The sequence below is a fragment of the Petaurus breviceps genome, unplaced genomic scaffold, assembly GCF_028583685.1.
Source record: "Petaurus breviceps papuanus isolate PSGF00001 unplaced genomic scaffold, PetGlider_PUasm1.0 176, whole genome shotgun sequence".
NCBI lineage: Eukaryota > Metazoa > Chordata > Mammalia > Diprotodontia > Petauridae > Petaurus > Petaurus breviceps.
This window is the reverse complement of record NW_027185771.1, coordinates 15,742,107-15,765,930: the sequence shown is the minus strand read 5'-3', so window position 1 is coordinate 15,765,930 and position 23,824 is coordinate 15,742,107. Positions and strand designations below refer to the sequence as shown.

The following is a 23,824-nucleotide window of genomic DNA, read 5'->3' as shown; positions in this document are numbered from 1 at the left end:
CTCTTCCACTTGTGATCAGGGGCAGCCTACTCGTTTCCCTTCTCTGCTCCTCAGGCTACCCATATGTAAAAAAAGAGGTTACTAAAGTCTTCCAATTCTAAATTGTGGCTGTCAGTGAGTCTAATCTGCCTTTCCGTCTTTCATTAGCATTCATATGGGGAGGGGCAGTAGGTGACATAAACCTCCCTGCCCCTCAGAATGATGACTGCATGTTATGGAAAGAGGACTAGAATTATAAGTCAAAAGGATCTGGCTCCTACTCAGCTTGGCCCTTGGCAAGTTTAAAGTTCACTTCAGACACTCGGTTTCCTCATGTGTAAAAACGACCTCTTATAGGGTTGAAGGAAATACCTTTGTAAACCTTATAGTGCCATATAAAGGGAAAGGAATAAGTGTTTATTGAGCAACTATTACGAGCTAATAAGTGTGAAATGGTATTGATTGACCTAGGGCTTCTGATTCCAAATTCAGCGCTCTCCACCCTGCTCTTTGCAAGGAACATCTTTTCCTGCATTCATGAGCCTCATGTTTTTGATTTTCCTCTTTCTTGCTTAAATGTAATCTTTAAAAAACAAACAAACCCCCACACCATTCCGATTTTGAGGGTCTGTCATTGATCCAGGGCTATCCATTGCCCCGGTCTTCATGAGACTTCCCTAGACAGATAGGACTGCTGTGGTTGAGCCAAGGGATCATTTCTGTCCCAGCCACTGCGCCCAGAAGCCATGGCAAGGATCCCATAGGGTCTTAGGCTTCAGAGACCACCTAAAGCTACAGATGAAACAGATCCAGAGAAGAAGCGGCTTGCCCAAGACCACAGGCATATCAGTAGAGTTAGGATTCAAACCTGAGGGCAATGTTTCCCCCGGACAAGCTGGGTGTCCTTGGGCCCCTTTAAGTACCCTTCTAGCTCAGTGATTCTACAGTGTCATTTTAACTTGACTCAGGCTGCTCCTTCTGCTCTGAAATAAGACTGGTTAAAATTGTACCTCCCAGTGTCAGGACAGGGCTAGCCCCTTCTTCGACTTCCCCAGGGCAGCGGCGGCTGCGCTTGCTCCAGGACCCCGGGCGGGCAGCGCGAGCCAGCGTAGCCTCGGAGCCGGAACCTGCGCAGCCCGGAACCTTCATGGGACAGCGCGGGCTCCGAGGGCGGTGGGGGGAGCTCGGCGCGCTGCGGACCGGAAGTGGAGGCGGTTGGTGGGGTTGGCGGGGCGGAGGGAGTGCCAAGCGAGCGAGCGAGCGACCGGACGGAGTCCCACCTTGGCAGCCTCCACAGCTGCGGAGGAGGGAGGAGGAGGAGTGGCGGCGGTCCCGCGCCCCGGTCCGGCCCGGCCTGGCGGGGAGGACGTGAAGGAGGAGGAAGCGGACGGTGACGGTGACGCCCTCGCGGAGCCGAGGCCCCGCAGCCCGGCCCCATGGCCTCGTCCTGCACCAGCATCGACATCGAGGACGCCACGCAGCATCTGCGGGACATCCTGAAGCTGGACCGTCCGCCGGGAGGTCAGTGGGCGCGCGCGGAGGAGGGGGCGGGGGGAGGGGCGGGGACACCCGCCCCCGGCGGGGCGAGGCCGGGACCTCGGGCCGGACCCCGGTCACCATGTGGGCCCAGCCCCTCGTTTTACCGACGAGGAAGCTGAGGCCTCCCGAAGCGAAGTGACCAGGCCAAGGTCATACAGCTCTTAAGAGAGCCAGCCAGGATGCTAGCCCGGCTCTTCTCAGGCCGTGGTCAGTAAGCCTTGATTAAACATCCGCTGTGTGCCTGGCTCGGGGCTGAGCGCTGCCCTCCGGGAGCGAAGCCCCGGTCTAATGGGGGATTCCAGGGCCCTTTCCGTACACCCCACTGCCCCCTTCCCCCTCCACAAGAGCTGGGGAAGGAGTGTCTTGGGAATCTTAAGATCCCTGCTTGTCATCGCGGAGTTTCCTCATCTGCAGAACAGGGACGATAATTCTCCAACCAGTTACCTCCCAAAGCTGTGAGGATTCAATAAAATTTTATAGATAGATGTACACATATAGACAGATAGTAAAAGCCCTTTGTCAGCATTAAAGCATAAAGCATTGTCTGCTTCTGAGTTACTGTTATTATACTATAAATTTATAAAATCGGGATTCTGAGTTTCTCATCCATTAAAAAATGAGTGTACTGGATTAGATGATTTCTTAAGGTACCTTCTGACTCTAACTCTTAGTTTTTTCTTCCAGTCTCCTCAGCCTCCTTCTAGAGTTGATCCCAGTCATCTCATCCCTGGGAATGGAATGGAATGGAATAGGAAAAGCATTTATTAATTTACTATGTGAAAAACATTGGGGATTGAAAGAACCTGCCATTCATTATGGGGGGGATGGAGGAAAGGAGTGTTACCTGTTCTCGAGTAGTTTGCAGTTCCTGAGTCATAGACGCCCTTGGAGCTTGGGGAGTTCCTCTGTTCCTTTGCTGCCTTTTCATCCCTCGCTGCTCTTCAGAGGTTTGTCTTGTATCTGTATAATCCTTGAGCCTCTGAGGGTCGGCTCTAGGCCATACTGCTTCATCCTTTTGTCAGAGTAGCTAGCAGTCTGTAGCCTTTACCCACTTTGTGTATGAACATCTGATATGAGTTGGTTTTGCAGCATAAGGCCTAGTGGTCCTTAGCAGGCAGTACTTACCATTCCATTCCATATCCACCCCCATTCTCTCTTTTTAAAAAGTCAGCCTGTTCAGGGAAGCCAAAAATGGATAAGCAGAGTTTTTCCTCTCCTTTCTCGCCTTTCCTCCCTCCTCCCATCCTCTTTAAGTGTTCATCTCTTCCTGTGGAGCCACCGACAACACTCCTGTGTTTCATGTAGGCCAACTGAGGCAGATGGAGGAGGAAGGGAGGTGGTAGACTTTACAGATTTGTCTTGAGCTATCACCAGGAGGTGACCAAAGCATAAAGGGCAAACTGTTCCAGGTTCTGCAGACCAGCTGATTAGAGTAGCACAGACAGAAGTCATCCTTGGACCTAACAATCCCTTTTATTCATCAGGCAAGGACATTAGGAACTGGAGCTTCCCACTTCCTCTACCAGCTAACTTAATATACTCATTTCTCACTTAAGACCCTCCAATGATCCCTGTTGAGCATTTCTTCCTTGCCTTATTGGGGGGACAGGCAGCCCTGGAGATGAACAGGACTGTACCTGCTTGGGTCTCAGGTATCTTTTACTCTTCCTGAGTAACTTTGTAGGCATTGCTGATAAGTCTGGCTTTGGCTTCACCTCTTGGCTAATGAGGCATTTTTTTTTTTCCCTTTCTGCTAGGGAGTCCAGGCAGAATACCAGGCAGAAGCCATCTGGCTCCCATTCAGTTTGCTTGATTTGCTTTTCCTAGTTGTTGTAGGTTGGCTTTCACATAGGGTACTACTGGTACCTGTGGTGGTTTTATAGAGCCCAGATTTGGCTCCCCCTACATCTCTGTAGGCCGTTGTTTATCTGGGTACTACCTGCAATGGGTAGACTTGAGCTTCTGTAGAAGGAATCAACTTTTGTGTTTGGGTGTGTGAGGCAGCCAATTGTTGGAGCAACAAGCCCATCTCTAAACATTTCTTCCACCCCTAAGAAAGAAGTTTACAAATAAGATTTCAGAGAAACCAGTCTTGTATTCCCACAAAATCCTACATGACCTTTTTATCTTTTCTGCCACAGAAGGAAGTAGAAGTAGCTGCCTTTAATCTCTCCCTTTATTGCCAAGGACTTTTCAGGGCTTCTGTATTTATTGTCTTTTGAGGCTTTTTCCCCTTTCATTCTCCAGTTAAACTCTAAGCAGTATTCTAGTTAGGAATATTCTCTGTTTATGAAAATAGGTGACATTTACTTCCTTTTCTTCTATCCCTTGAAATGAGGTAAGCAGGAGCCTAAAGTCTCCTGGGCACCCTGGGTCCCTGACCTGGCTGTGAGCCTACTAGAGATGGTTAGTGTCTAGGAAACAGCTATGGTAAATTACCCAAGAGTTTCCATGCATGTGTGTGCTTTCCCATAGCCAGCCACTGAGCCACTCATTCACTTAGTTCTTCCCTGAATGCTGTGTCTTTCCCCAGGGAAACTCATCCTGTTCCCTATCTAAATTTATTCTCAATTTCTTCCTGTTCATTTCTCCTGAAAATCTCAGTCATGGTAGCCTTCTTCATGTTATTTCCATGATTTTTGTTTTGGTTTTGTTTTACATGTTAGGAGGGAGAGTTGTGATATGAGAGCACAGCAACAGTTAACCACATTTGGGGAGAAAGCCAGACCCCAGACCTGCAGATGCCCAACTCCAGGGTGGTCCTTAAAGAGAAGTAAAACAATATTATCATTCATTTGATCAAGTATCAAGGGAGCCAGTACAGCAGTCATTTGTCACAGTCTTTTTGGCAGGGGCCTTGTCTTCTTTAAATTGCACAAATATATTTCCTTAGTGCCTACTGTGTGCTAGACAGATGTTTCTAGGAGGGTTTATATTGTGAAAAATGGGTGCCAGATTTGGAGTCAGAGGACCTGGGTTTGGATCTCAGCTCAGCCATTCACAACCTGTGTGACCATGGGCAAATCATGTAACCTTGAGCAGATTTCATTCTCCTCATGTGTAAAATAAAAAGGTTGGATTAGATAATCTCTGTTGTCCCTTACATCGCTCAGTGTATGCTCTCGTTTGTAATCCTGCGTATGAGACATTATCCTTGCCCTCAAGGAGCATATAGAATCCTTAGGGAGAGATTACTACATAAAAGGCTAAATGAGGACACAGGCAGGAAAGCAAGTGGTAGGACTGACAAGAAGTGCCATGGGGATTTAGAGGACAGAAGATCACTTGGGCATTTCAACTGGCTCTCAAAGGGTGAGGGGACTGAAGTAGAGGATGGAGGGGAGCAGCATGAACAAAAGTATCCAGGTGGGAGGGGTGGAGATGCTTAGGACTTCGAGCAGATAAGAAACTAGATCTTCCTTTTCCTCCGGCGTTAGGCTCAGGCACAGAGAGCCAGCGAACATCCAGCTCCTACAATGGAGATCTGAATGGACTTCTGGTTCCAGACCCTCTTTCTTCTGGTGATGGAACTGTACTGTCCAAACCTAGTCATAGAGCAGTGCCCTTGGCCAGCCTGGAGGAGAAGCAGGTCATGTAAGTACCTTGGGCCCTTCGGATGTCGCTCCACCTCAGACGCAGAGCACAGTACAGAAAACACTGATCAAACGTCTCTTGTGTCCAGAGCACCGGGTTAGGCACTGTGGGATGTGCACAGCTTAGAGAAGAAACAAATCTCTTTCCCTCCCGGAACTGACAGTAGGTGACTATGACACCAATACAGACAGCTGTACTATACAATGTTACATGATTACCTCATTACAGAGTTAAATTGTATCCAGAACTATGGGGTTTTTGAGAATTAACTTACCACCATGAGGTGACAAAATATAGCACTAACATAGGTTTAAAATTTTCATTTATATTTCAACAAGTTAGGAGGAACATTAGGATTTAGTGCAAACTAGAACATACATACCATATGGACCCAAATCTAAGCTGCCTTTCCCCTCCTAAGTCGGGCTTGCATAAAAGCCTAAGTGTGGCCTCTGATGACGTGATAACACTGTTAGCCATAATAATAACGACTAGAGTGGCATTTGTCAGGATTTGTTTTCTTTCAGAGAACTCCTTTTAAGGGGGCTGTCTGTATTTGGGCCAGTGCTTGCTGGACAGGCAGTGGGCTGGTCTTTATCTAGTAGATCTTCATGTAAACTAAAGTGATTAACTCCCTTTTCTACCCCACACCGTCCCATACAAGTATGGAATGGCCAATGACATGCTAGAAACTTAAGAATAGCTAGCATTTATACAGTGCTTACTGTGTGCCAAGCACTGTGCTGACTGCTTTACCTGTATAATCTCGTTCAGTTCTCACAGCAGCCCTGGGGTGGAGGCTGTTATTACCCCACTGCTTTGAGCCACTTGCCTCTTCTCTGAAGTAGGGTTAATAATATTTGCACTGCCTAACATTGGGTTGTTTGGAAAAAGTACATTGTAACCCTTTAAAATCCTGCAGAAGTGAAGTTAGACCATCACATCTAGCTTATAGTTGTTGCTCTGTCGTTAATGTGTTGCACAAGTTCACGCACCCTGTGTCCTTGGCTATAAAATTAAGGCGGTGGGATAGATGATGCATGTCAACTCTGACTCCCTCTCCCTGTTGGGTTGTGATTGAATATAGGGCACACTGAGGAATGGGGAACAGCTAGAACAGTCGTTGAGGCCAGCCTGAGTGTAGCTGATCCTGGAGGTGGAAGCCCTTAGTCCTCTTCATAGGTGTTCCTACATACTGTAGAGTTTTGGTGCCTTAGACGGAGTGGCAGATCTCTCCTTTGTCTTTCTGCATCCAGCTGCCTTTCTGGATATGACAGCTCCACTTGCATTGGGATTTCAGCAAAGGAGGTGGAAATAGTGGCTAGCAGTGACTCCAACATTTCTAGCAAGGCTCGGGGTAGCAACAAGGTATGGAATGGGACCATTTGGGTCTGTAAGGACTGAGGAGGGGAAATTGGGGGAGGTGTCAGAGGCCACTGGGCTGCCTCCTATAATAACTGCTGTGATGGTATCACCAGCCTTTTTTTTCCATCCTTACCAACTCTCCCATCTTCTCTGAGGGGCTCACCTCTTGGGTTACCTCTAGTGTCATTTCCTGCCTCTCTCTCGCTTCTCCTCTAGGCCCAACCTCAGGTAAAGAAACCTGGGGTGATGGGTGCCTGGGTTTTCGACTGAGGCATCTCCTTTCCCTTCTGCAGGATTAAAGGGCCCTGTGGGGGTATTGAAGGGCCAAAACTTCACCAGGACTTGGTTAGCCTCTGTCCCCTCCATCCTGCCTCTGACCTCCTTTTTTTTTTTTTTATTAAATTTTATGTTTATTTTTACTTTATATCATTCATTTCCACGAGATTTTGGGTTACAGATTTTCTCCCCGTCTCTCCCCTACCCACCACCCCAAACCAGTGATCCCACTGTAACCGCCTCCCCCGATCTGCTGCCTCTGACCTCCTTAGATATGTTGGGAACCTACAAGCCCCTTGTGGTCAGGAAGAGGCAGACAGGAGAATTGGTTGGAGCCTGGGAAGGCCACTGTTCTCTTTGTGGAGATAAGGGAGTAGGAGTGACTGAGGTCTGAAAATGAGCTCTTTGGAGGTCGCTATTCAGGACCTAGAATCTTTTTCTTTCTTGATCTCAGGTAAAAATCCAGCCAGTGGCCAAGTATGACTGGGAACAGAAATACTATTATGGCAACCTGATTGCTGTGTCTAATTCCTTCTTGGCATATGCCATCCGAGGTGAGCTGTTGCTCCTTGGGACCAGAGACTTCCTTAGCAAGAACTTTCCCCAGCCTTCGTGCGACCAGGTCCTCCTGGGATCTGGCAGAACCGAGGCAGGACACTTGGATTCTTTCCTTAGACCCTAGGCCCCTAGGCAGCCCCCTCTGAAACCTTAATTTCCTCTTCCTGGAAGTAAGGCTGTTGCTTGCCCAAAGATTCCTGACTTATGAGGAAAGTGCTTGACTGCAGGAAACACCCCAAGCTCTGTCCACCCATCCCAGCTCTGACCTTTTAGGACACTGGAGGAATTGTCTGGGATGTTGGGGGTGGGGGAACATTGTTGAGTGGGCAGACTAGAGCCCTGTTGTTGGGTCAGAGGGATGGCTTTTCATGAAACCGTGTGGGGTATTTTCTGAGGACCTGCAGAGTTGGAAGTTAAGATGGAGTGAGGTTGGAATCAGGCTGTGACTGGTGCCATTCATCTTTGGGCCCTGTGTCAGGGGAGCATTGGAGGGTGCTTTTGGGGCTTGGTCAGGAGTTATGCCCTTTGATGTCCATAGGTGCCAGCAATGGCTCAGCCATGGTGCGGGTGATCAGCGTCAGCACAGCAGAGCGCACACTATTGAAGGGCTTCACAGGAAGTGTGGCTGACTTAGCCTTTGCTCACCTCAACTCCCCCCAGTTGGCCTGCCTGGATGAATCGGGCAGCCTTTTTGTGTGGCGCCTGGCCATGGAGAACAACAAGATCCAGTATCCTTTCTTGGGTGACTGGGTATCGGCTTGGGACTTATTATCTCATGTGGCTAAGGGAGCCCAGACTGAAGGTACTTGGCAGAAATGAAGGTCCTGCTATTCTTATAGAATGTGCCATAGCTCCCTGAAGAGCTCCCACCTTCCTGGGTTCTGCTTGTTGGGCTCATTGAGGGGCTCAGACCTCCTCAGGGATTTCCTGTTCTCTGAGTTAGGGAAGGGAAAAGCCAGGAACCTGTATTCTGAGTCAGGCATCTTCCAGGTCCTTAGCTTTGTTCCAGAGAGGAGATTGTGGTGAACATTAAACGTTCAGAGGGCACGCCATTGAATCACTTCCGACGGATCATCTGGTGTCCATATATCCCAGAGGAGAATGAGGAGAGCAGTGAGGAGGGCAGCCAGACTCTGGCCCTGCTACACGAAGACAGGGTAAGGGGCAAGGACTGGAAGGAGCCTGTAGGCCAGTTGGGGTGGGTAGAGGGGCAGAGAGAAGGCTTGCTGGCTAGGAACAAGCCCTATCAGCATGGAAGGATTAGCAAAGGACTAAAGCAGCCTCTGTTCAGAATTCCCAGCAGCCAAGAACCTCTAATTGCCTGTTTCCAGTTCCATTGTTTAGGTATCAGGAAACCCAGATGATTAGAATTAGGCCTTTTATTTTTTTCTGCTGGATTTGGGGACTTCAGGACTTATCTCAATGACCATAATCTTTCTTGTCCCACCTTGTCACTCCAAAGCTGGAGAGGAGAGCTAGTACTTGTGTACAGAGCCAGTGTCTGAGTTTCTGTCTGTCTCCCTCTCCCCCTCCCCCCAAGTCTCTTTCCTGATTTCTGTCTCCCTTTTCCTCTTATCTCCCCATGTTTTGTCTCTCCCTTCCCTCTCACTTTCCCTCATCATGTCCTTCTCCATGTACTTCTCCCTTCTTACCTCTGTCTCATATCAGGCTGACTGCCTTAGAGTTCTCTGAAACAATCTACAGAATGTTCTGGCTGGCCTCTGGCTTCTAGGCTTGAAGCATCCCATTTCTCTGAGGGTTCACTTCATTCTTCCTTTGATTAGGCTGAGGTGTGGGACCTGGATATTCTCCGAGCCAACAACAGCTCTTGGCCTGTGGATGTCAACCACATCAAGGAAGGCTTCATCGTGGTGAAGGGTCATAGCACGGTGAGAATTTGGGACCCTTTTCTAGGGGAGCTGTGAGATGCTATTAGTGAGGGCAGGGCCTCTGTTACTTCTGTTCAGTGGTGGAACAACAAACCCACATGTTGGGAATGTGTCCCAGAAATGCCAGGTAGTTTTAGAATTATAGATTTTCTGAAGTCGTGTGGTATGACTTGTACCTGTGCATGAGTCCATTCTATTGATCAGCAAGCACTGACGTGTTTTCCATGTGTTACATGTTGTACTACATGGTAGGAATGAAAAATTAGGAAACTGTTAGAATGGAGCTACCCTCAGCGTCCTTCCAGAATTCAGTGACCATAACACTCCATCAGTGTTCTGACCAGAACAGTGTGCAACAGAATGCTTATATCTTCTTCCAGACACTTGCTTATTGGACTTGGGATTCCTCTACCCCTCACCACTGATCAATTTTTTCCACAAGAACTATTGCCTAACCACATCTTCCATATCTGTGTGATTGATTCCAAAAACCCAAGTGTGGTATTTTACATGTATCCCTTTAAAATTTAATTATTATTAAAATTAGATTATTTTTTGAGACTATGGAAATTAGTTTGGATCCTGGGTCTGTCATCCAGGATGTGAACTGTAGTTTTTTTCTTCAGTAAATTTGACACATGCCTTCATCCATATGTCATTTAAGTTATTAAGAAAAGTGTTGAATTTTAGCTCTGCTTATGACCTCTTTAAGGGGGCACTTGTTGAAAACATAATCTGTACCTCATAAGAGTAAAATGTCCTTATGGAAAATATGAAAATGATGCCTCACCCAGGAAGAACCTGGGACTTCCTTAATCTCCCTAATTACTCATCCCAGCCACAAGCATTCTCTCTTCAGAATTTATTGTTGGTTATCCATGCATATCTAGGGGTGTGTGTGTGTGTGTGTGTGTGTGTGTCTAGATTCTATCCTAACAAATGATCCAGAAAATACACATTTTCTTCTATGCTATGATGCCTCTCCTGGTGCTGTGTGTCCAGCCCAGTGCTGAATCCATGCTGGTGATAACTGTTGATTATCCCCTTCTCCTCTTGGTCCCTGGGGTTGGATAGTGAGTGGTTGGGTCTTTTTCCTCCTAGTGCCTGAGTGAAGGAGCTCTCTCCCCTGATGGGACTGTTTTAGCCACCGCAAGTCACGATGGCTTTGTTAAGTTCTGGCAGATCTATATAGAGGGCCAAGATGAGCCAAGGTAAGGCAAGTCGGGGGGTCAGAAGTGGATTGGTATCTAGAGACTGGCTTGTTGTTTGGGCATGGAAGAATATGAGTGAGCATAATCAGGCTGGGTACTGGGGTGACCCCTTGGTCTGGAAAGCAGGACCCCTGTGACACTGATGACAGCCTGTGTACCGGGAGCATCTTCCCACAATTTGCATTGCAGGTGTCTTCATGAATGGAAACCTCATGATGGCAGACCTCTCTCCTGCCTCTTGTTCTGTGACAACCACAAGAAACAAGACCCTGAGTGAGCCTGCCCCCTCCCTCTTCCTTTCTTTTTGGGCCCTCTAGAAGATTCAGGCCAGGAATACTGGGGGGGGGGGGGTAAAGGGCCCGGGGGGGCTTTGGGGGAGGGTCATCACAGTGAGCCCCTCAAGCAGAGGGAGACCTTGCCAGTGGGGGAGGGCAGGTGGGTAATGGCAAATAAGGCCCCAAGAGCCCATGCCCACTCCCCCACCCCACCCCCAAGCTCCTCCTTGTTTCGCAGAGTCCCCTTCTGGAGGTTCCTCATCACAGGAGCTGACCAAAACCGGGAACTGAAGATGTGGTGCACAGTGTCATGGACCTGCTTGCAGACCATCCGGTGAGTGGCTGCTGGGTCTGAGAGGCTTGGCCAGAGGCAGGGGGACCATGGGCCTGGCCTCTCCCTTTGCACTAATGCCCATCTTCTCCTTACCCCCTTAGCTTTTGTCCAGACATATTTAGCTCAGTGAGTGTGCCTCCCAGCCTCAAGGCATGCCTAGACCTTTCAGCTGAGTACCTGATCCTCAGTGATGTGCAGAGAAAGGTAGGAGATAGCTGGGGAAGTTAGGACTTACCCAGGAGTTGGATGGCAGCTCCAGAGAGGTGGCTTCCTGACATTGCCATCCATGATCCTCCTCTTTGGAGTTGGAGCCATCTGGGGGAAGGTCTGGGTTCCCCAGGACACGCTGTCTGAGCCATCCCTTGCACAGGTGCTGTATGTGATGGAGCTGCTACAGAACCAGGAGGAAGGCAGGGCCTACTTTAGTTCCATCTCTGAGTTCCTGCTCACCCACCCTGTCCTGAGCTTTGGCATTCAGGTTGTGAGCCGTTGCCGGCTTCAGCACACAGAGGTTCTCCCAGCTGAGGAGGAGGGTGATAGCTTGAGCACAGGTGAGACCAATTTAACATATTACCCCTTCTCCCTCCCTCCCCTCGACTGAGACAAACCAACTACTCTGGCTGAGCTCTGGGAGCCACAGAAATGGGAGAGAGGCTGGCCCTGAAGCCATGTTGCTGTCTTTACAGAGGGCTCCCATGGTGCTGGGGCAGTGGAGTCAGCAGCTGGTGTACTTATCAAGCTCTTCTGTGTCCACACCAAGTAAGTCCCTCCCCCACCAGAAACCTTTGGGCCAGCCTCAGTTGAGGGACTGTGAGCCCAGAGACTCACATAGAAGAGCACTGAGCTCTCTTTTCCCCGACAGGGCCCTGCAGGATGTCCAGATATGCTTCCAGCCCCAGCAGAGCCCTGATGTGGTGGCCCCGCTCCCTCCCCACTCGGCCCGAGAAGACTTTGGTGAGTGGTGGGGCTCACACTCCTTGTGGCAGAGCAAAAGGGGAATGGGCACAACTCTATTTTCTGTCTGTCTTTCTCTGAAGGGGTCAGGTCTCAGGGATGCTCTTTCCTCCCTCAGGTTTTGGAGAGCACCTGCCAGAGCTGAACTCAGAGAGTCTGGCCTCTGGCCAGGGTTCTGGCCAGGGCTCTCAGCCTGACCTTCGGCGCATCGCCGACCTCCCTGTCCCTTCCGACTTTCTCAGCCTGACTAATGAGGCCAAGCCCAAGCTCATGACTCCTGATGCCTTCATGACTCCGAGCGCCTCTCTGCAGCAGGTACATCCCTGGGCAGAGGGAGGAGCTGCTCCAGGACTGCCTTCATTGTAAGGATGAAGACACTGAGATCCAGGGAAGATGAGTGACTTGTCCAAGGGTACAGAGTTCTGAACCTCTCTTGGCCCATGGGCTCTCAAGCCAACTGCACCCCCATTTTCATGTCATGTCTCTGTAGATCACAGTGTCCCCTGGAAGCAGTGGGAGTTCTTTAACAGCTGTTACTTCGTTGAATACCACCTCAGCCACAGACACAACGATGCCCAGGTAAGATAAAGGATCTTGAACTTGCAAAGAGTCATTAAGGGATCTCGAGTTAAGGGTTAGAGGACTTCTGTACAAGATTGGCCTTTTTCCCCTAACCCAGGCCACCTGAGGAGCTGACCCTGAGCCCCAAGCTGCAGCTAGACAGCAGTCTGACCCTGAGCAGCAGCAGTAGCAGCCTTCAGGCTAGTCCTCGCGGCCACAGCGTCCTCATCCCAGGCCTCTCTGATAAACTAGCTACCAAGGGGCCCAGCCAGGTGGGTTAGCAGCTTCTGGGAAGTGGCATGACTGGGGGTCAGGAGGGAGATGGGTAGCGGTTAAGTGGGAGCTCTCTGGGCAGGTCCCACAAGGGAACCCATCACTGTCCCTGGAGCTGCAGGAGGTAGAGCCCCTGGTGGTGCCACAGGCCTCTCCGACCCGGGCCCGCTCCCCCGACGTCATCTCCTCAGCCTCCACAGCCCTGTCCCAGGACATCCCTGAGATTGCCTCAGAGGCTCTCCCCCGAGGGTTTGGCACCACTGCTCCAGAGGGCCTTGAGCCTGACAGCATGGCGTCTGCTGCCTCGGCCCTACACCTGCTATCCCCCCGGCCCCGGCCTGGCCCTGAGCACGGCCCCCAGCACAGCCTGGATGGGAGTCCTGGGGAGGGCGAGAAGCGGAGCACACCTTCCCTGCTAGAGACGGCGCTGAACCAGGAAACCAGTGCTGCAGACAGCAAGGCCTGGCCTGCTGCGCCTGATATTACTCGGGAAACCCGCAACAGCCTGGCTGACAGGTAAAGGCTGCGGTGGAGTGGGCTGCTCTGCCCTGCCTCCCTCTTCTCTAACTATAGTGCTTTACTAGTTTCTGGGACTGCATCCTTGGCTTCAGCCTTTCTCCCCCACATTCCCACCAACACAAATAGAAAAACTCCACAGGCCTAGGAAGGGAGGTGGGGGCTACTGCCCTGGCATGGGGCCTAGGAAAGGGGTGTGGGGGTGACTCTTTGCTCTCTGGCCTTTTCAACATGTCCTCCCTCACCCTCCACTTCCTACACAGTCCCAGGGATGATGTTCAGGAGAAGCACAAAGGCTCTTCCTACCACAGGCATGCCTACCATCTGCTGCAACAGGACAGTCAGGATGCCAGTGCCGAGCAGAGGTGCCACCCCTGTGCTCCCACCCCCACCCCTGCTCACCCACCCAAGATCCTTCCCTCCCCCATTCCATCTCCACAGTGACCTAACTCAGGGCTTCAGGGCCACATCCTGAGCCCCACGGCTGCCAGTCTGGCAAGTGTCCTGACCCTCCTCCTTGGCTACTATATTTAGTGGGGCTGTTGGGTGGCATGGGCAGATAGGTGTAAAAGTGGGTGAGTGTTCACTACTTTCTCCCACCCCAACAGTGACCATGATGATGAGGTGGCCAGCTTGGCCTCAACCTCAGGTGGCTTTGTTGCCAAAGCAACGGCTCCACGACTGCCAGTGAAGGACTGGAAAACCAAGGGGTCTCCCAGGGCCTCACCCAAGCTGAAGAGAAAGGGCAAGAAGGATGATGGGTAGGTGGAGCCCATAGGGCAGCAGGTAGGGCCCAAGGGGACCACAAATCCGTCCCATTGCCCTGGCCTCTTGCCTTGCCTGCTCTTCCCAGCTGCCCATCTCCTGGAGGTCCCCTGTGATCAGGTCTCATCAGACTCTTTTCTTATTGCAGGGACTTGGCACAAGGTCCCTGGCTGGTAGAACACCAGGTGAGCTCAGAGTTCCCCCAGACCTTCCTCTCACTAGACCCTTTTCTCTCCTTCCTTGCCTGGTTGGGTAGCCCCTCAGGCCAAGACTCTTCTCTTCCCCTGGGACGTCTCGGAAGGCTGCCTTCCAAGCAGGGCTGGGTCGTGCCTGAAGTGAAGCAGGCCAAAGAGGGCCTGGTGCCCTCAGCCTAGGGTGATATGCATGTCCCCATGCCAGGCAGCAGAACCTCCCGAAGAGTGGTTGGCCCTGGTTCGAGGGCAGCAGCGGGAGCTTGCTGAGCTGCGGCAGAGTCATGCTGAGTTACTGCAGCGGCTGACGGACCAGCTGGACTCGGTACAGAGCTCTATCATGGGCCACGTGGAAAGAGTCCTGGAGTCTCGACAAGATCATGAGCGTATCCTTAGGGCAGGATCCGGGCTTTGGGGCCAGTGGGAAGGGGTCTGTCTGTACACTAACAGGGCCGGGTCAAGGGTGTCATCTAGGATACTGCCAGTGTGGTCATAGTGAAGACAGAGAGCTTTGGACACACACTCTGGAGACTTAGCTTTGGCTCCCAGCTGTGACACTCAAGGCCAGGCATTTTGACTCTCTGAGCCTCAGTTCTCCTCCTTTGTAAAATGGGAACAATAATCTTTGTACTACATATAGCCCTGGGTTATTGGGGCATGTCCAAGGGCCTAAAGCACATGCTTGTTTAAAATGTTTTAGGAGACTATGTGGGCTTCTTCCACAGTCTCTACTAGAAACAGGTAGAGGAATGGTGGTGGGAGTTGCTTGGCCTCTGTTAGGCCTGCTGAAGTCCTTAGCCAACAATTCAGAGAGACGATTAGAGCGGGCCCTGGCTGAGGGGCAACAGCGCAGCGGACAGCTGCAAGAACACTTATCACAGCAATTATCTCAGGCCCTGTCCTCAGCCGTGGCAGGCCGGCTGGAGCGTACAGTTAGAGAGGAGATGAAGAAAACGGTTCCCCAGTGTGAGTACAATGGTGTTTGTGGGCATCACAGAGGGAGGGGCAAGGGCAACCCTGGGGCCCCTCCTTTCCTGCCCAGCCTACCAGCTCAGTCTAGTGCCCCTGTGTAAGAACCCCAGCCCATTCCATCCCTCTGCTATTTCTGCTCTGGTACAGGTGTCTCCAAAAGCTTGGAGCCCGTGACAAGCCAGCTGAGTGGCACTGTGGCAGCCAAGCTGACGGCGGTAGAAGGCACTCTCAAGGAGAATGTCACCAAGCTGGTCAAGTCCAAGGTGTGGAGCCTGCCCCAGGGTTCTCAGAACCTTGAGTGGATCTGCAGGTGGGAATTGGGGGCTTGTTTCATCTTGTGGAATTCACATGCTGCTGCCTGCTCTCCATTGCTTTCCCTAGAACCTGACCGACACGATTGCCCGTGCGGCTGCAGATACACTCCAGGGACCCATGCAGGCTGCCTACCGAGAGGCTTTCCAGAGCATTGTGCTGCCTACTTTTGAGAAGAGCTGCCAGGCCATGTTTCAGCAGATCAATGACAGCTTCAAGTTGGGCACCCAGGAATGTGAGTGGAGTCCTCATTTCCCTCCTGAGCCTAACCCCCTTCTCTGAGGGGAAGCTCCTGGACCCTTTCTTGTTCAGCCATGGAGCCCCATTCAGAATCTGCGTCCTCATAGCCTAGCATCTCAGTGATAACCAAGCTCCCTCTCCATCCTTCTTGTCCTCCCCAATTTCAGACCTGCAACAGTTAGAGAACCACATGAAGAGCCGGAAGGTGAGAGAGCAGGAAGCACGAGAGCCGGTCCTGGCACAGCTTCGAGGCCTGGTGGGCACCTTGCAGAGTGCCACAGAGCAGATGGCAGCCACTGTAAGCAGCAGCGTACGGGCTGAGGTCCAGCATCAGCTCCACATTGCTGTGAGCAAGTGAGTCAGGGACGAGGGCCCCCACAGAGGAGGAGGGGATTCAGGGACCCACAGGTGTGGCACAAAGAGCAGGTTGAGATGGAGCCTAAGGGGACCTGCAAGTAGAGGGATCTGCCCAAAGTTCTCCAACTAGTTGTTGTAGACCCTGGGCACCAGGGGAGGGACTGACCCAGGGGTCTGTGGTGCGTGATAGGAAGCAGAGTTTGCATTTGTCCTCCACCAGCTCTAGAGAAGCCCAGATGGGTCATTTTGGGCACTTGCCATGTCCCCTCCCTGGACCTCAGTTTCCTTAGGCTTCCAAAGGCAGATGGTGGCCCACTGGATGGAACAGTGGGCCTGGAGTCAAGGAGACCTAAGTTCAAATCCAGCCTCAACTGCTTGCTACCTGTATGACCCTGTGCAAGTCACTTAACCTCTGGCTATCTCAGTTTCCTTAACTATAAAATGGGGATATTAATAGCACCTACTTCCCTAGGTTGTTATTAGGATCAAATGAGATAATATTTGTAAAGTGCCTATTAGCACAGTGCTTGGTACACAGAAAACACATTCCCTTTCCCCTTTTTCCCTTACCTGTAAAATGAAAAGTTTAGGCTAAATCTTTTTTTTTTTTTAAGCAATTGGGGTTAAGTAACTTGCTCAAGGTTACACGGCCAGTTATTTCTGAGTATAAGAGTATCAGAATTATCTGCTTAGTATCTGCTAAGTATCAGAGCCTGGATTCGATCCCAGGTCATCCCAACTCTAGGGCAGGTGCTCTTACTCACTGTGCCACCTGGCCGCCCCGAGGCTAAATCTTTTTTAACTCTTATTTTTCTTCTCATTTAACAAGTATTTAATTTCTTTCCCTCCCACCTTTCCCTTGCCTCCAGTTTAAAAAAACAAAAAACCCAGAATGCTTGTAACAGATACGTATAGTCAAACAAAACAGATAACTACATTAACCATGTCCAAAAGTGTGTTTTTCTTTCTGTGTCTGATGGGTCCATCCGCTGTCCAGCCCCGTTCTTCAGTGATCCTCTGGGCTTGTGCTCAGTCCTTTCATTGACCAGCAGTCTTAAGTTGTGGGAGTTGTTTGATTTTATGATGTTTTTGTTACTTTATGTATTTTTCTCCTGGTTCCATTCACTCCACTCAGTTCATACAAGTGTTCCAAGTCTTCTCTGTGACCATCCCCTTTATCATTTCCTACAGCACAATAGTATTTCATCGCATCCATATAACCACAGCTTGTTCAGCCATTCCCCAATTGATGGGCATCCCCTTGATGTCCAATTCCACAGAAAGAGCTGTTATATTTTCATACAGATGGGTCTTTTTCTTCTTTCTTTGATCTCTTTGGGTTGTAAGCCTACCATCCCTGACAAAGGTTATGCCTTTGTCAACTATTTGTAACTTTTTGTCAACATTGCATTCATTAATATTCCTGTTTTCCTATAGTCCCTCTCTAGTATTTGTCATTTTCTTTTTTTCTTAATCATCTTTGATAATCTGATGGGTACACAAACTGAGAGGTAGAACTTCTCAGTTACTTTTCTTGACATTTCTTTAATTATTAGTAACCTGGAGCAGTTTTTCCATGTTGCTGTTGATAATTTGGATTTCTTCCTCTAAAAACAGCTTATTTGTATTATTTGATTTTACCTTTTATCATTGGGGAAAGGCTCTTATTCTTATACATTTGAATCTGAATCTGTTCTTTATACATTTTGGAAATGAAACCTTTATCAGAAAAACTTGTTGCAGAGATTTTTTTCCCTAACTTTCCCTTCCGATTTTAGTTCTACTGGTTTTGTTTATATGAAACTTTTAAATTTTGTGTAATTGAAATTTGGGCTGGACAGTCTTTTTTTTTTTTAAGTTTTCAACATTCACTTCTTTAAGATTATAAGTTGCAAATTTTCTCCCCATTTCTCTCCTCCACCCACCCCAAGATGGCTTATAATATGTAAAGAAAAATTAGAACCAATTGGAGAAAACATGAGAAAAAAGAAACAAAAAAAAGATAAGAGTAAATAATATGCTTCAATCTGTATTCAGACTTCATAATTCTTTCTCTGGATGTGAATAGCATTTTCCCTCATGAGTCTTTTGGAGTTGTCTTGGATCACTGCATTGCTGAGAAAAGCAAAGTATCAAAGTGCTCATTGCAGTGTTGCTGTTCTCCTGGTTCTGGTCACTTCACTCAGCATCAGTTCATATAAGTCTTTTCAGGTTTTTCTGAAGTCCACCTACTCATCTTTTCTTATAGCACAATAATATTCCATTACATTCATATACAACTTGTTCAGGCATTCCCCAACTGATGGGAATCCCTTCAATTTCCAGTTCTTGGCCACCACAAAAAGAGCTGCTATAAACATTGTATATGTGGGTCCTTTTCCCATTTTTATGATCTCTTTGGGATACAGACGTAGAAGTGGTAATGCTGGGTCAAAGGGGATGCACATTTTTATAACCCTTTGGGCATATGAACTGGACAAACTGGATGTTCATGCTCGCATTCTGTGGGTCACTGTAAGTAGCCTGAATCTATGCCTTTCTCCTCAGTCTTCCTTCTCTTCTCCCAGCATGCAGGAGTCTATCCTCTCCCAGGTCCAGCGCATCATCAAGGGGGAGGTGAGCTTGGCCATGAAGGAGCAGCAGGCTGCGGTCACTTCCAGCATCATGCAGGCAATGCGTTCTGCTGCTGGCACACCTATCCCAGCTGCCCACCTTGACTGCCAGGCCCAGCAGGCACACATCCTGCAGATGCTCCAGCAGGGCCACCTCAACCAGGCTTTCCAACAGGTATGTTCCTGGTTGGGGACTATGCTGCAGTGTGCCAGCAGGGGGAGCAGGAAGACCTGTGCAAGCTCAGCACCTCTGCACTTTTTCTGGTCCTGTCTTCTTTTATGTGTACACAGATCTCTGCCCTCCCCCATTCTTTTCCCTTGTTATCTCAATTCCCCTCCCCACTTCTGCCTCTCCATTCACTGTTTTACCTAACTCTTTTACCACCTTCCTGCTCTCCCTCATCTCCAGGTTTCCCCTGACTCTTTATTTCTACTCTAATGTTCTGCCCTTGAATATCTTCCCTTATGTCTCTTCTCAAAACTTTTCTCTTCATCTCTTCTCACCATCCACCCTGTCTCCTCAGGCTCTGACAGCAGCTGACTTGAACCTGGTGCTCTTTGTGTGTGAGACTGTGGACCCACAGCAGGTGTTTGGCCAGCCACCTTGTCCCCTGTCCCAACCTGTCCTGCTTTCCCTCATCCAGCAGCTCTCCTCTGACCTAGGAACCCGCACAGAGCTCAAATTCAGGTCAGTGTGGGCGTAGCAGGACACCCGGAGGGCACTGTCTTAGGAACAGAGTAGACTAGACTCCTCATCTTGCCCTAGGAACCAACTAGGGAATCTGTAGCAAAGGTTAATATGCCTGTGGGCTTCCACCTCCCCTACCCTCAGCACAGGGCACTAGCTCATAGGTTAGAATACTCCCTTCATAGAACATAGGGGATCCCAGAGGCCATGCGTTACTAAGGGGAGCCTTCCTTACCTCTGAATCTATCATCTCTTCTTCACCCATAGCTACTTGGAGGAAGCTGTGATGCACCTGGACCATAGTGACCCGATCACCAGGGACCATATGGGCTCAGTCATGGCCCAGGTGCGGCAGAAGCTATTCCAGTTCCTACAGGCAGAGCCCCACAACTCACTCAGCAAGTCCGCCCGGCGTCTCACCATAATGCTGCAGGGCCTGGCAGTCCCTGGCCTCAACTAGGTGGACACAGGCACCTTAGGTGACCCAGAAGAGGAGGGAGGAGGGGTGGTAATACTCAACTGTGATGACTTCAGGCCTTGGGGACTGAGGGAGCACTGAGTTTCTTTGGAACTTGGTGATAAAGAAAAGTCCAAAGCCAGAACTTTGCCAGCCCCTCCTTGTTCCTCCTCTGTCAGAGGACCATGACTGATCTTGGGAGTTCAGCTCTGGTGATGCTTCTGGAGCAGAAGAGGTCTCCCTGCTGTTCCCTCAGGTTGGCTCTTCAGGCCAAAGGGGCTGTGGCTTTCAGCTCTGACTAAGGGAGGTTGGGGAATCTGGGCATGCTCCCCCAGGCTCCATCAACTAAGGGAGCATGTTTCTGGATTCAGCTATTATAACTTGAGTTGAATTTTACACGTTCCTTTTTACCTCCAATTTGGATCTTTCTGTTTTTGAGAAACATTGAACAAAAATTCAATTAAATGCTTTTTAGATAAAACCCTCTGTTAGGATGTCCTATGTTTCCCTGCTATGCTTTAGCCAGGGTAGGCCAAACACAGGCTGTTGTCTCCCAAGATGGGGGACTAGTTTCTTTAAGAGCTGAGGTAGGAAGGGACCTGGAGCTCTCCCAGAGCCAGAGTTACTAAGGTGCTATCTCTACTCTCCGTTCTCTCCACTCCATATCTTGGGCCTATGTCTTCCTTCACTTTGTCCTCCACACTACCCCCTGCCCCAGCTGGACCCTTATGTAGATCAGCTGGAACATAAGCACACTTACTGGGAGATGTTTGGAAGACATATCTTTTCATAAGAGAACCTGGTCCTTTTGATGTGGGTGGCCAGCCTCTTGTATCTGATGTCTGTCAATTAGCAGCAGGGTGGAGCCCAGGGCTTATTTGCCCTATTTTCCAATCTGCCTGAGCAACCACCCCCCTGCTTCTGCTTCTGATCTTCTGGCAAATACTCATACCCATGTTGAGCTCTGTGCACTTAATTTAAGCCTCCCACTTTTCTGTGGACAAGGGGGGTGGGGGTGGCATTGACATTCTATGGAGATGGAGTGATGGGCTAGCATCCTGTCCTGCCAGAGGGGGGCAGAATTGATTTTCAGTGGAGATCAGCGGGTTGGAGACAGCACTGACATCTGTGGGGCGGGGGTGGGGGGAAACAGAATTGACATCTGTGAGGGAGGGGGCAACATTGATAATCCATGGGGCTGGGTGGGGGGCAGCAAAACCGACATCCCGCGGGGCCAGGAGTTGGTGCAGCATTGACATCGGTGGGGCTGGGGGATGAGGGGAGCAGAATTGACGTCTCGTGGGGCCAGGAGTGGGGGGACAGTATTGACATTTTGAGGGGTAAGGATCCCCCCAGTTGACATCTCATGGGGCCTGTAGCGGGGTGGAGCAACAGTATTGACATCCCGTGGGGTGGTGCTGAGGCTGCCTGGGTCCGCAGTTGGATTACTTTGGGAAATAGACTAGCGGAAGCAGAGACCCAGAGGGAGGGCGCATTGGGGCTAGAGGGAGGACAGGTGGAAGGGGGCGTGGAGCGGGGGAGGAGCAGGAGAGGCGGGGCTCCGGGAGGGGAGGGCCCGTGGTGCTTCCCCAGCCCCTGCTCACTGGCTCGGCACTCGGGCTTTAGAGCCACTGGGACCGAGGTGGGAGCGGGCTGCCGGCGCTGCCGTGCCCCGGGACCATGCGCTCCTGCTGCCGCCACCGCCGCCGCTGCTGCTGTTGGAGTCCACTCCCCTTCCCGGGATTCCTGCTACTGCAGCTCAGTAAGTCTTGGGGAACTACAAGCCCGAGCACTGAGGAAAGCGGTCCCTCTTTCTTGTCCGCTGGTGCCCGACTTGACCTTAGGGAGGTGGGGGGTGATGTTTTCTGGAGAGAAGGCAGGAGGGGCTGTGGGCTATGACAGGTCTGGGCACTCCCTACCCCTAATCTTATACCCTACCCAGAACATTTCCTGGCCACGTTTGAAAAGAGTTCTGGAATGAAATTTAAATCCCAAATATGCCTCCGTGTGATGTGCGTGTCATAATCTCTTTGGAAGGTCTCTTCTATCTCTAAATCTGTGGTCCTATGATCTTATATCCCACAGACTGCCTTCACAGTTCCCCAGGTGGTCCCTGTCCACCCCCTCCCTGCCAAAGTTCAGGGATCTGATGGGTGTGTCTCAGGGAGATGGGACTGCTTAAAAGGTGTTTGAGGAAAAGGGGATCCTGGATCTCCTTTTTTTTTTTTTTAAACTATGGCCTCCTACCAGCTTTCAACACCTTCTATCACCACCCATAACCAGTCTCCTTCTCCTCCCCAGGCTAGAGCCTGGGCTGATCCCTAAGAATCGAGGAAGGCACCATTCTCCTAGTTCAGGAGGAGCCTCTACCCTCCCTGTGGACGTTACCCAGGCCCAAAGGCACACTTCCCCACCTTCTTCACCATTTCTCCTTCCCCCCTTTCCCAACATTGACTGGCAATCTGGAAAGAAGAGGGTTAGAGGGGAGGATTGAAGCTTGGACTGGTCCCTTGAATGGGGATAGAGTTGGAGGAGGTAGCCCCAAGGGTTAGGGAGTATAGTTTTTAAAAATAGTTTTCATTAATACTTTTTGTTTTAACATTACCTTCACTTCCACTCCACTCCCCTGCCCCAGTTAGCAATCCCTTGTAAGGAGACAGTTTAAAACTAATCAGCACATTAAGGAGCTACATAGTATATGCAGTGTTCAGGGTCCCTTAGTTTCCCACTACTGTGAAGCAGGAAGGGAGATAGGTCTTTTCTCTCCTTTGGGACCAAGCTTGGCAGGGAGCAAGTTCTGTGGTGAACTGTACCCCCAGGTTTCCATCTGTTCCAGGCTACCAATGGCCATGAAGACCCTTCCCAGCTCAGCCCCCCACAGTGGCCTCAAAGAGTTCAATAACGGTATTCCTGAGGAGGGTCAGGAATATATTCTAGGTTAGGAGATTCAGAAAAAAGGATATAGCCAGTTTGTGCTCTGGGGAGCCCCAGTGGTTGCTAGCTGTGGAGCTGGACAAATCCCTTTAAGAAATATGAAGAGGGCAGGAATGAGGGGTCTATAAGAGCCATACCCTGTCTTTAACCAACAAGCCAGATAATCCTGGCCAAATTGGAGGTGGGAGGAAGTGGCTGAGCTCAGAGAAGGGCTCAGGAATGAGGTCTGTGTTCTTCTGAGGAATTTCTCCCTACTCCCAGGTCTGGCTGCATATTCTTTGCTCAGAAATCATCAAGACTCAGGCTGGGAGAAGGGGGATTGGCCACCTCCTGCTTGGAGGCAGCCCCTGTAGGGGGTATCCTGTCCTGCTCCAACCCATTGCATAGGTGCCTGAAGGTGGGAGGATTGTGAACTGTGTCCCTGGAACAGATTCAGACTGACTCGGTAGGCAGAAGTTGCCCCTAAGTCTCCACCTAGGCCTCAGGACCACATTTCCTTAGTTAGCTAGGGAAGAACTCAAAGTTAATACAAAGAGCAGGAACAGATGTGAGAAGAGCCAGGAGAATGACTTGGTACTGTTTTTGCCACCCTTCTCTTCTCATATTTGGAAAACCAACTGAGTGTGGCAGCTTGAGAGGTGGAATCACAAAGAAACATTCTTCCCCTTACTCTCCCTGGCAGTCCTCAGTCCCACAGCCTGAATGGCATACAAAGCCACCCATGTAGGTTTTATGGGCCCATCATGGGAGACTGCCCCAATTCCCTAAAGTCCAGTCCCACCATCCCCTACTGAAATCCTTTTCCTTCAGATCCCAGCTTAGATGCCTCTGTGGAGTTTCCATGAACCAGTCCCCCAAATGAAAGTGATTTACACCCTAAAATTTTCTTAATGCTTGTTGGATCTCTGCTTTGCCTTCATGAAGCTGTGTGTGTGTGTGTGTGTGTGTGTGTGTGTGTGTGTGTGTGTGTGT

At 50.1% G+C, this 23,824-nt stretch overlaps 2 protein-coding genes across 4 annotated transcripts in view; both read left to right on the top strand.

The window, feature by feature from the left end:
- The first annotated feature begins 1,179 nt into the window (after positions 1-1,179).
- EDC4 (enhancer of mRNA decapping 4) lies at positions 1,180-20,399 on the top strand. Of its 3 annotated transcripts, none has more exons than XM_069085708.1 (29): positions 1,180-1,500; positions 4,956-5,112; positions 6,369-6,480; positions 7,208-7,307; positions 7,850-8,039; positions 8,321-8,468; positions 9,096-9,200; positions 10,302-10,411; positions 10,601-10,684; positions 10,925-11,020; positions 11,122-11,224; positions 11,391-11,571; positions 11,707-11,779; positions 11,883-11,974; positions 12,093-12,289; positions 12,465-12,553; positions 12,654-12,807; positions 12,891-13,324; positions 13,588-13,689; positions 13,933-14,085; positions 14,238-14,274; positions 14,489-14,666; positions 15,091-15,246; positions 15,400-15,515; positions 15,634-15,799; positions 15,972-16,158; positions 18,729-18,948; positions 19,298-19,461; positions 19,729-20,399. In XM_069085708.1, the coding sequence occupies exons 1-29, from the start codon at positions 1,416-1,418 to the stop codon at positions 19,919-19,921; spliced, it is 4,182 nt and encodes a 1,393-aa protein (XP_068941809.1). In that variant the 5' UTR covers positions 1,180-1,415; the 3' UTR covers positions 19,922-20,399. The 3 variants fall into 3 exon arrangements, with proteins under 3 accessions (XP_068941809.1, XP_068941810.1, XP_068941808.1); XM_069085709.1 differs by having other exon boundaries at positions 10,907-11,020; positions 12,930-13,324; XM_069085707.1 differs by having other exon boundaries at positions 10,907-11,020.
- Positions 20,400-21,534: 1,135 nt separating this feature from the next.
- NRN1L (neuritin 1 like) overlaps positions 21,535-23,824 on the top strand; it is a 4,062-nt gene continuing 1,772 nt past the window's right edge. The window contains exon 1 of the mRNA XM_069085927.1: positions 21,535-21,680. Coding sequence (XP_068942028.1) covers positions 21,599-21,680 — 82 coding nt within the window. The 5' untranslated portion in view covers positions 21,535-21,598. The remainder of the gene's footprint in view (positions 21,681-23,824) is intronic.

Bases quoted from the DNA above. Each gene is read 5' to 3' on its own strand.
- EDC4 (XM_069085707.1), top strand. From the start codon at position 1,416: ATGGCCTCGTCCTGCACCAGCATCGACATCGAGGACGCCACGCAGCAT. The intron at 8,040-8,320 runs GTATCCTTTCTT...GCTTTGTTCCAG, and splicing joins ATGGAGAACAACAAGATCCA to AGAGGAGATTGTGGTGAACA. The intron at 11,225-11,390 runs GTAGGAGATAGC...TCCCTTGCACAG, and splicing joins TCAGTGATGTGCAGAGAAAG to GTGCTGTATGTGATGGAGCT.